This window comes from Leguminivora glycinivorella, chromosome 3, assembly GCF_023078275.1.
Source record: "Leguminivora glycinivorella isolate SPB_JAAS2020 chromosome 3, LegGlyc_1.1, whole genome shotgun sequence".
NCBI classification, from domain to species: Eukaryota; Metazoa; Arthropoda; class Insecta; order Lepidoptera; family Tortricidae; genus Leguminivora; species Leguminivora glycinivorella.
Window position 1 is genome coordinate 22,844,789 of NC_062973.1, and position 9,062 is coordinate 22,853,850.

Here is a 9,062-nt window from a genome sequence, read left to right on the forward strand (position 1 = left end):
TGTCGGACCGTTTAGCTTTTTTGGTTAATTGTTACCAATCTTGAGTATCACACCTTTTTTTGCGCCACAATGAAAAAGGCCGTTTTTAGAAATTTTTGATTGGCTCTAGAATCTTTAAAAAGCAGAATATCAAAAAAATCAAAACGGTCCGACACAGATAAAAATAATAACAATCTGTTTTGAAAAAATCATTGCTCTATCTTCAAAAACCAGGGAGGAAATAGTCGAGAGCGTTTGTATGGACAATTGACCCCTACCGTATCGTCTTAAGGGGTTTAAATATAAAACGTAAGTGACCGGTTGCCAGCCTCTCGCTTACGCCACAATTTGACTCATATCCCACAGTCGACTTCTACGACACCCAAGGTAAAATCCTTAGCCCGTCACCACACGGGAAGACTTACGTAAGTAATCCATACTATCCATACTATGTATGGGATTTCTTAATTTTAAATGATAAAACCATGAAACTTTATATTTTAGCACTTGATAAGAAATCATTAAACATATATTTAAAGTCACATACAGGTCGAACGCGATTAATTAACATTATTTTTACCTTTAAAATAAACATGGTGGGAAATAAACATTAACTAAAAGCGGGTAGATTATATTTATTTGTCTACCCCGAACATTTATATAAATTAATATCGGGTAGTTTTGTGTTGTTTACATCTCCGGTGACATTTTGCTGGGATGTCAGTCTTCCGCGACCACGGCCAGTGCAACCTGGCCGAAACGTTGGGAAAAAAGGTAAAAATAATGTTAATTAATCGCGTTCGACCTGTATGTGACTTTAAATATGTGTACAAAGCGCGAGAACTTAAAGTGTTATATCATTAAACATCTTGATAAGGGATATTAGGGATAGGGATAGGGATAGCGATAGGGAAAGCGATAGGGATAGGGATAGCGATAGGGATAGTGATAGCGATAGCGATACGGATACGGATACGGATAATATGGGTATCGTTAGCGGGATACGGATAATCGGTCGGCGGTCTCTTACAATCAATGTGCTCTAAGACGATCGTTGTTTGCTTGTTTGAAGATTACGTTTGCGATAAGTATAAGCAAAATGTAAAAAATTGTAAGGGATAATAGAAAAAAGTACTTTTTACCCACCGATCATAGTGTCGAAATACGGGCTATGTGGGATGTTTATAAAGGTTTCCCCAGCGTATATAGAATTACCTACGCTGTGGTCGATGTGTAATATTTCTACAATCATTGCAAGCAAAAGTATTATGTGCAATCGAAATAATCGCAGATAAATATACCTACAGAGAAACCTACGGTCCCAACGGATCCAAATGAAAATCTTAATGAATACTTTTATTACGCGGGCGAAGCCGCGGGTAAAAGCTAGTTATTTATAACTTATACACCTACCTACTCATACGAGGGTTGTATTCATGCGATTTGTATTTTGCTTATACTGTTTTGAGGGATGTTTCATTATTGACTAAGGTGATGTAGATTTGGGTTAAGAAAGACATTAAGTTTATTGTTTTTACTTGTTTAAATAGAACGCGTCGACGCCTAAGCAACGCGAACATTTATGACCAATTCTTCAGACTCCTTCGTACTGTGATTTAACATTATTTTTTCATTGCAAGAGTTATTTTATTTTAGGTGGTACTAATTGAGAATCCTTACTGTTTATTTATGTATAATTGCGCTTGATTACGTAAATATAATAGTGACTTAGTGGAGGGTGACAAATGAGTCATGTCCTAAAACCATGACTATCACATGTTTACAAATAAGTACATCAAATAAACCCTACGTCTATATCGTCCTTGTCGTCGTGTATAGTCGTCGTATTCATGCATGGAAAATAGCAGAAAGACACAATTGATCAATCCCGGGGGAACCAAGCATGTTATACAACTATTTGGATACCAAATTCGATAAAATATAGAAAAAAAACTATTTTTTCTAAGAACTCTGAAATTTCATACAATACAGCTTGATTACAATAAGCTAATTATTCGTACAGTCTCGTAATTTCTTTTAAATATGATCTGTATTGAAATATCCCACAGAATAGTCATTTATTCAAATCGCATGAGTAGAACCTGATCAGCTAACAACTTTCGGAACAACCCTCGTATTTTAGTGACGAAATGAAATGTTCAGAAAAGGAGGGCGATCCAAAATTTTATAATATTATAAGGTTTTGATACGACCTTAACCATCGTCTTGGTAACTGACGCAAATCACTCGCATCTTCATGTTGCATTCGTGCGACCATTTTAATTGAGTGAAAGCAAAAGCTAGAGCCCTAAGATGAAAATAATTTAAAACTAATTGATGAAAGCAAATCGATAACAATAGGCAACTTGCCCCCTATTGTCCCAGATTTGTAAGAACCTCTTTTAGACACATGACAGCGTGCACAAAACGTAAACTCGCGCAACCTAATGAAATTTTAAATAAAATCCTGTAATAATATTTAAAAAAATCAAGTACTTAAAAACAATATTTCGCTTACTTTAAACATAATCTAACACATGTTACATTTTTGCGGATCTTCGTTAGTGAGTATTTTACGATATTAATTTATCACCCAGGATTTACTTATTATGTAACGTCATTTATCATTCATTTTTATTTAAACTAGTGCTGTGGCAGAGTTGTCATTTCGATTCAAATGACATTTCACTAAGTCGATAGAAATCGTACATATATTTGTTTAGGCACCTCTTTGTACATAGGGTCTAATCGATTCAACCAATTCGAAATTAATCGTTAGATTTGGCAAACAATACGTCTTTAGCCACATCGCAACATACTTCAAAACAAATGTGTCAAAAATGTGAACTTACAAATCTGGGACAATAGTCAAATCAGCTTCTTTTTAAGAACTGTCAAAACGAATGTGACTTGCTAATATTTATATGAAATCGAATTCAGTGACGTCACGGTCAACTCAGTTACTTTATATATTTCTACCTGACTTATTTAATAGAAATTGGATTTAAAAATAACTTCTGTCCATCTTTTTCTTATAATTTATCTGATGCTTTATTTCGTGCATGGTTATCAATATTTTATTTTTACTACAGTCAAGTTCCCTATTAGTTTTCAAAATAAATAAGGTAAATTAAAGGCACATTTATCATCAACATAATGTTTATTTTCATATTATAACATCTATATAATAATGCAAACCATAAGGCACAAATATATTGTCGTCCATAAACATTATAAAATTTTAATTTTTAATCAGTAACAAATTCGTTAACTCAGTTGTCAATTATTTGTTTTAATAGTGTGTGCCTTTGTTTTCCTGTATAGTTTTTCCTTAAAAAAAACTTAAAAACTAAAATTATGACTCATGTCAGAACACATTGTTCGAAGTTACAACAAAGTTTTACATGACCAAATCACTAACAAAAGAAATAAAGGAAGTAAGAAAATATATCACAATAATGAAAATTATACTTATGTCTAAAAAGTATATAAAACCAAATATATGTACTATATACACCGTGTTTCCGGTATCACTCAAAACCTCAGACACCCCAACTGATTTTTATTTTTTTAAACGTACCTAGAATGTTCATTTTTTAATCTGATGATTATTATTTGTTTAAATTGATTTTTTAATTTTCTGTGCAGCTCTACTCGGCTTTTAACTCTACACTCAATAAAATAATTGCTAGCTACCATCATAAGCCTTCAAACTGTTTAATTGTGTACGTTACTGCAACGACACAAGGTTTACCAATAGACAGCTATATGGCAATGTAAAGCACTTTAACCTGTCTCACAGTAAACTTCAAATTGGACAGGTGACTCATTAAGCAAATTTAAACCTAAAATTCAAAATGACAAGGTTGTAATTAAGTACGAGTTCAGTTTGTTATGACTTATGATAAACTTTAAATTTAAACTGACGCACAACGTCTATTTCGTAGCAGAAAAAAAATCGTCCAAGTAACCAGCCAGTATTAGTACCCTTAAATACTGAAAAAGGTATACAACCTCTAACAATATGATATGCATAATGTTGTATTACGAATTTGTAGAATGGGCACGTAAACAATAACTAATAATACAAATTAAAACAAAAAATATTACCCCCATCAAGATATACCTCAATCGATTCTACTCTCGATTCTGAACAAACAGTTTTCAGGTTTTTAGTGTTAAGTGAAACACGGTGTATAGAATTGATTCCGTGATAGTTCATATAAAAAAATATTTCTCAATAATATTCTCACATAATTCACAACACAAATAAGACCATAATATATCATAAGATTGAATGTGGGAACAGTTAATATTTTTTTTTATTTGTAGTACAGTCCAGGTGCTAAAAAATTAAGATTGTATTAAACTATCTAAGGCACATTATATTATAAGCACAATTATTAGAATTCCATTCATATAGTTAGGTAGGTAAGAAGGATAAGACACATCATCAGACGTATAAGCATGGTCGCGCGATAAATGATAAAACATCAGGCCGTCCCTATCGCACTTACAAATAGTGCTATACGGAAGGGCCGGTTGTTTTAGGGTGCGCGCCCACGGGCGACAAAGTTGCTCGGCGAGGCCGAGAACTCTGCGAAGTTATCATACAACTCAAATAGCTTATCTATTGACTCTGTAGACTGTATCTATACGGCCATGGGCGGTTGTGGCTCACGAAGTGCACCATGGTCCATAGCGACTTCGGCTTGCAGTAGGTACTCTTCCAACCAGTTGAACAAGCCAGCCGAAAACTCTGCGAAGTTAGTATACCGACTCCAATAAGTAGGGCGGTTATAGGGCCGTGTTTCAATAGTCTATGGTGTGTAGCTTTGCTCTCTCAGCACTCAATGCACCATGGTAAAATTGCGGCTTGCAATACTCTTCCAACCAGTTGAACAAGCCAGCCGCAAACTCTGCGTTCGTACAAATCGAGCATCTTATCTATTGAAACTGTTTAGATTGTATAGTCAGTCAAACAAGTTTGTCAAAAGGCGCGAAATTCAATTTTTGCATGGGACGATAAACTTTCCCCCCTAATTTTTTAAATTTGCCACCTTATAGTGACGGAAATGGCTTGACAGACTTTAACTGTGCGGCGGTGGCAAGGTTCGTGTGTTCTTATGTAGTCTATGGTGTGTAGCTTTGCTCTCTCAGCACTCCGTGCACCATGGTCCGCAAACTCTGCGGCTTGCAATATTCTTCCAACCAGTTGAACACACCAGCAGAGAACTCTGCGAAGTTATTCGTCGGCACTGACTCGAATGACTCGTACAGCTTGTCCATTATACCCTGAAACTGTTTAGGGGAATGTCAACTTGTTATTAAGAGTGTGAACTATACTCTGGTACACGTACTTTTACTAAAAATTGTAGACGGGAAGGCTTAACTTGCCATAAAAAATATGGATTTTTCCTTGGCCTTTAGTCACTAATAAAGTGGACGTGCCAGAGTATAGTTAATTTATTTTATTATATATTATGTTATGCAACGAGGACCGCAAAAATATCGATTGATTCATATCAATTATGGCATCACATCACATATCACAAATTATTAAATGACTCACATGCACTTTTTCTTCCACCTAGTACTAAGCATTCATTGTATTCTTGAGGACATTGCTTATTGGCTTTTTGTGTTGTATATAATATAACATAAGCACTGATTTTTCCTTGTATTGCTGTTGATGCCCCAAATAAATAAATATAAATTATGGCTGTACAGATAAGTTCATTCTTATTCTTACAGCCACAATAATGTGTGTGAGTGTATTCTTGCGACCTTCGAAGGGTAACATATTATTGCAGATGACTGTGCTAATAAACTAATATTTAAATATATGTTTATAAGAATAAGCATAACAAACCTACTGGTTCAATTTGGACCAGTATCTACTAAAAGGTGAGTCAATTTTAACATATGCCTTCTCTTTCTTTTGAGATTATAACATTATACATAATTTCAAAAGAAGTTTCATTTCATTAGTTGTCAATGCGGACCCCGGGCTCCCATGAGCCGTGGCTAATGCCGGGATAACGCAAGGAGGATGATGACATAATTTCAAAAGAAATATTAGGAAATATGTTAACATTTTAAATACATTTCAACATAACACTATGCTACTTATGATTGTATTATGATACTTATCTTTTCTTGTCCTCTATCATATTTATTTGTAATTTCTTGTATAATATTGGTAGAGTTAGTAGGTAAAATATTTGATAGATAGATGAACAAAATTATTAGATAATAAACCCTTCAAATTCAATTTAACAAGCATATCAGGAAAGGCAACTTCCCATTTCTTTTATTTATGTAAATCAAAAAACGCAGAACAGTTATCAAGTAGATGAATTTTAAAAACATCCGTAGAATTTAATAAAGTTCGGGTAAAGCAATGAAGCAAATAAAACAAGTTATATTACCTACAATCCTATTTTTCTATGATTCTAAAGTATTTTGTTGATTGCTGAATTATAAGATTTCTTGTTGCAATATACAATGTATTGTTCTGTAGTCACGCCTGTTCAATAATTGTTTTGCATTAGCGTTACCATATCCCCCTGTCAACTAAGTAAAGATATTCAGTACTTAGAACTTGAAATTTATCCTGATCAGTCAGCTGTTGCTCTTCATACATAGACACTTCTTTGCTAACAGAGTAGTCACGCCTTGGAACAAGCTACCAGAGGAAGTAGTCTCAGCACCCAACATCAACAGTTTTAAGAACAAATTAGACAAACATAATAATATGAGATAAACCTAGAAAAAGATACCAGGATACAGGCCATATCAGTTGTTTTTTCAACTGCCTGCCTGAATTATATAAATAATAAATAATAATAATAAAGGGAAATAATAATAATAACGCAGGGCAGCTTGTGGCGAGCTGTTGGGGAACAGCGACCCCACGTACCCGAGTGCTCCTGGGGAGTTCTGTTACCCGTAAGGCGGGTGGGTGGGACAGGACTCTCTACCTCTGGCTTGCCTTGGCTGGCCGTCCAGAGTGGGGTCGTTAGGGCTACATGCCCCAGGGGTGGAAGTGAAAATTTGCATAAGACGCGAGTTGGTACAGTGGCTTAACGGCCACTGGGCAGAAAGCGGTGTACACCTCTCGACACCCTTGAGTTCTCACACCGGTGTTGCCCTTGAGCCATCTTGGATGTCGCTTTTTGTGGGGGCCCATCTTGTGGGGACGAGTCACCGTCTGCCGGAAATAAAATTGGATACCGTTTTATTAGGCAGGCGTCCGGTTTTTTATCCGTAGCCCAGTATTTAGTCCATCACTTTCATCAAAATAGACCAGTTCATTTTAGATTCCATTAACTCTCAAATAGTCCTTACACCCTGGCGGGTGTTGCCTCTGCGTGTGTCCCATGATACGGGCAAGGGCAACATCCGCTCGGTGTACCCCTTACATTTAATTAAAGTGTCGAAAGGGCCTCTACGCGTTGGCTTCGGCCCCGCGCACGCCTCCCAAAGGTCCGGAACACCATTGTTCCGTGATGGGAAAGACATATAATAATAATAAATAATAAATATACAGACTGTTTCACGGTTGGAAAGGGCTATGCCTTCACAATCTACTCATAATTGGCTTGCATGTTGCGTAGACCATCTAAGTCTATTCTCAATTTCTCATAGAGCATGTCACGCTAACCACAATATCCTCTCTGGATGCCTTACAATTTTCCTGTCTACTTAGATGTTCAGTACTCACATCTTGAAACTTATTGTGATCAGTAAGCCGTTGCCCCCGGCACAGAATGCTGTGCCTTCACAATCTGCTCGTAATTGGCGTGCATGATGTGCAGAGCATCTATGTCTATTCTCGAATAGCATATTACACTTGCCACTACATCCTTACTGAGCACCTTACAATTCTACAAAGTAAAGATAATGAGTACTTACAACTTGAAACTTATCCTGATCAGTCAGCCGCTGCTCATTGTGCCCCGGCACAGAGTGCTGTGCCTTCACAATCTGCTCATAGTTGGCTTGCATGATGCGCAGTGCCACTACGTCCTTCCGGAGTGCGTTACGTTCGTCTTCTTGTCGACGTCTCTGCTGCAGCAAGTATTGTATGTAGTCTATTGATTTTTGGAGTACCTGAAACATAATTCAGACATGAAAATGTTGGTGTTTTATAAACTTTTTTTTAACTTGTAATGCTTTACTTAAAAAAAATTAACTAAAATGTGCAATTGCAATTTAACTTACTGCAGCTTTACTCGGCTTGTAGCCAGAAGCATCAGTCTGCTGGCACGTGGGCACCAGCTCTTGCAGGGAGTCGTAGCCCTTCTTTATGGCATCGCGTCTCTTCTGCTCGGCCTGGAATTTGGAATTATCAACAATTTGTATTAAGCACCATTTTACGGTAACTATTTCTAATACTGTTCTCAAGTCACATTTTTGCTCTAGCATAAGGATGGTCCAGCCAACACTAAATTAGTGAAAAGATACGAGCAAATTACGTCCTTATAGCCTAAGTAGCATGTGGTACCTTGTACTTGACAATGTCATATTTAAAAAAAAAATAAAGAGTTGAGTTTTAACCTGAGTATGAGCCTCTCTTCTTCTCTCCTTAAAACTGAGCGCGGAGGCTTTGTTATCCCCGCTGTCGTCGTCGTCGTCTGCAAAAACTTTTATTAAGAAACACGCACAAGGCACACAAGGTTAAACATTGTTATGATGTTTTATATACCTGAATTATGGTTGGACGACGACGGCGTCTGGTGCATGTTCTGGATAGAACCACTACTACCGCACCTAGGATACATGGTCGACAACTATTTCTCTTAAATACGGTAATTAATTAATATTGTTTACGGTTACAGCCATTATCACTTATCACGAAGATTTCTGATTTAACCTTCGTGTTATAAATACCACTCCATTACACTCGACTAAATGTTGGTCTATATATTAATTACTCAGTATTTTTTTTATCAGACGCAGTTCAAGTTAACTACGCTACGAGCAATGCAAATTATTACGCAATTAATAAAATATTAAAATGTGATGTGATAATATAGGGAACCAAATGTCAATAATTGACAGATGTCACAACCAATGTC

At 36.3% G+C, this 9,062-nt stretch overlaps 1 protein-coding gene across 1 annotated transcript; it reads right to left on the minus strand.

Annotated features, from left to right (window-relative positions):
- Positions 1 to 4,178: 4,178 nt before the first annotated feature.
- LOC125224988 (max-like protein X) lies at positions 4,179 to 9,033 on the minus strand. Its single transcript, XM_048128505.1, has 5 exons — positions 8,690 to 9,033; positions 8,542 to 8,618; positions 8,206 to 8,316; positions 7,897 to 8,094; positions 4,179 to 5,280 (listed from the first exon to the last, which is right to left on the minus strand). Exons 1-5 carry the CDS (start codon positions 8,763 to 8,765, stop codon positions 5,113 to 5,115), a joined length of 630 nt encoding a protein of 209 aa, XP_047984462.1. The 5' UTR covers positions 8,766 to 9,033; the 3' UTR covers positions 4,179 to 5,112.
- Between the last annotated feature and the right edge of the window lie 29 nt (positions 9,034 to 9,062).

What these genes read in the sequence shown, in the direction of transcription:
- LOC125224988 (XM_048128505.1), bottom strand. Translation starts at nt 8,765, where the DNA reads ATGTATCCTAGGTGCGGTAGTAGTGGTTCTATCCAGAACATGCACCAG. An exon ending in GTCGTCCAACCATAATTCAG is followed by an intron (nt 8,619 to 8,689) that starts GTATATAAAACA and finishes AAGTTTTTGCAG; the next exon opens with ACGACGACGACGACAGCGGG. An exon ending in ACAAGCCGAGTAAAGCTGCA is followed by an intron (nt 8,095 to 8,205) that starts GTAAGTTAAATT and finishes ATTATGTTTCAG; the next exon opens with GTACTCCAAAAATCAATAGA.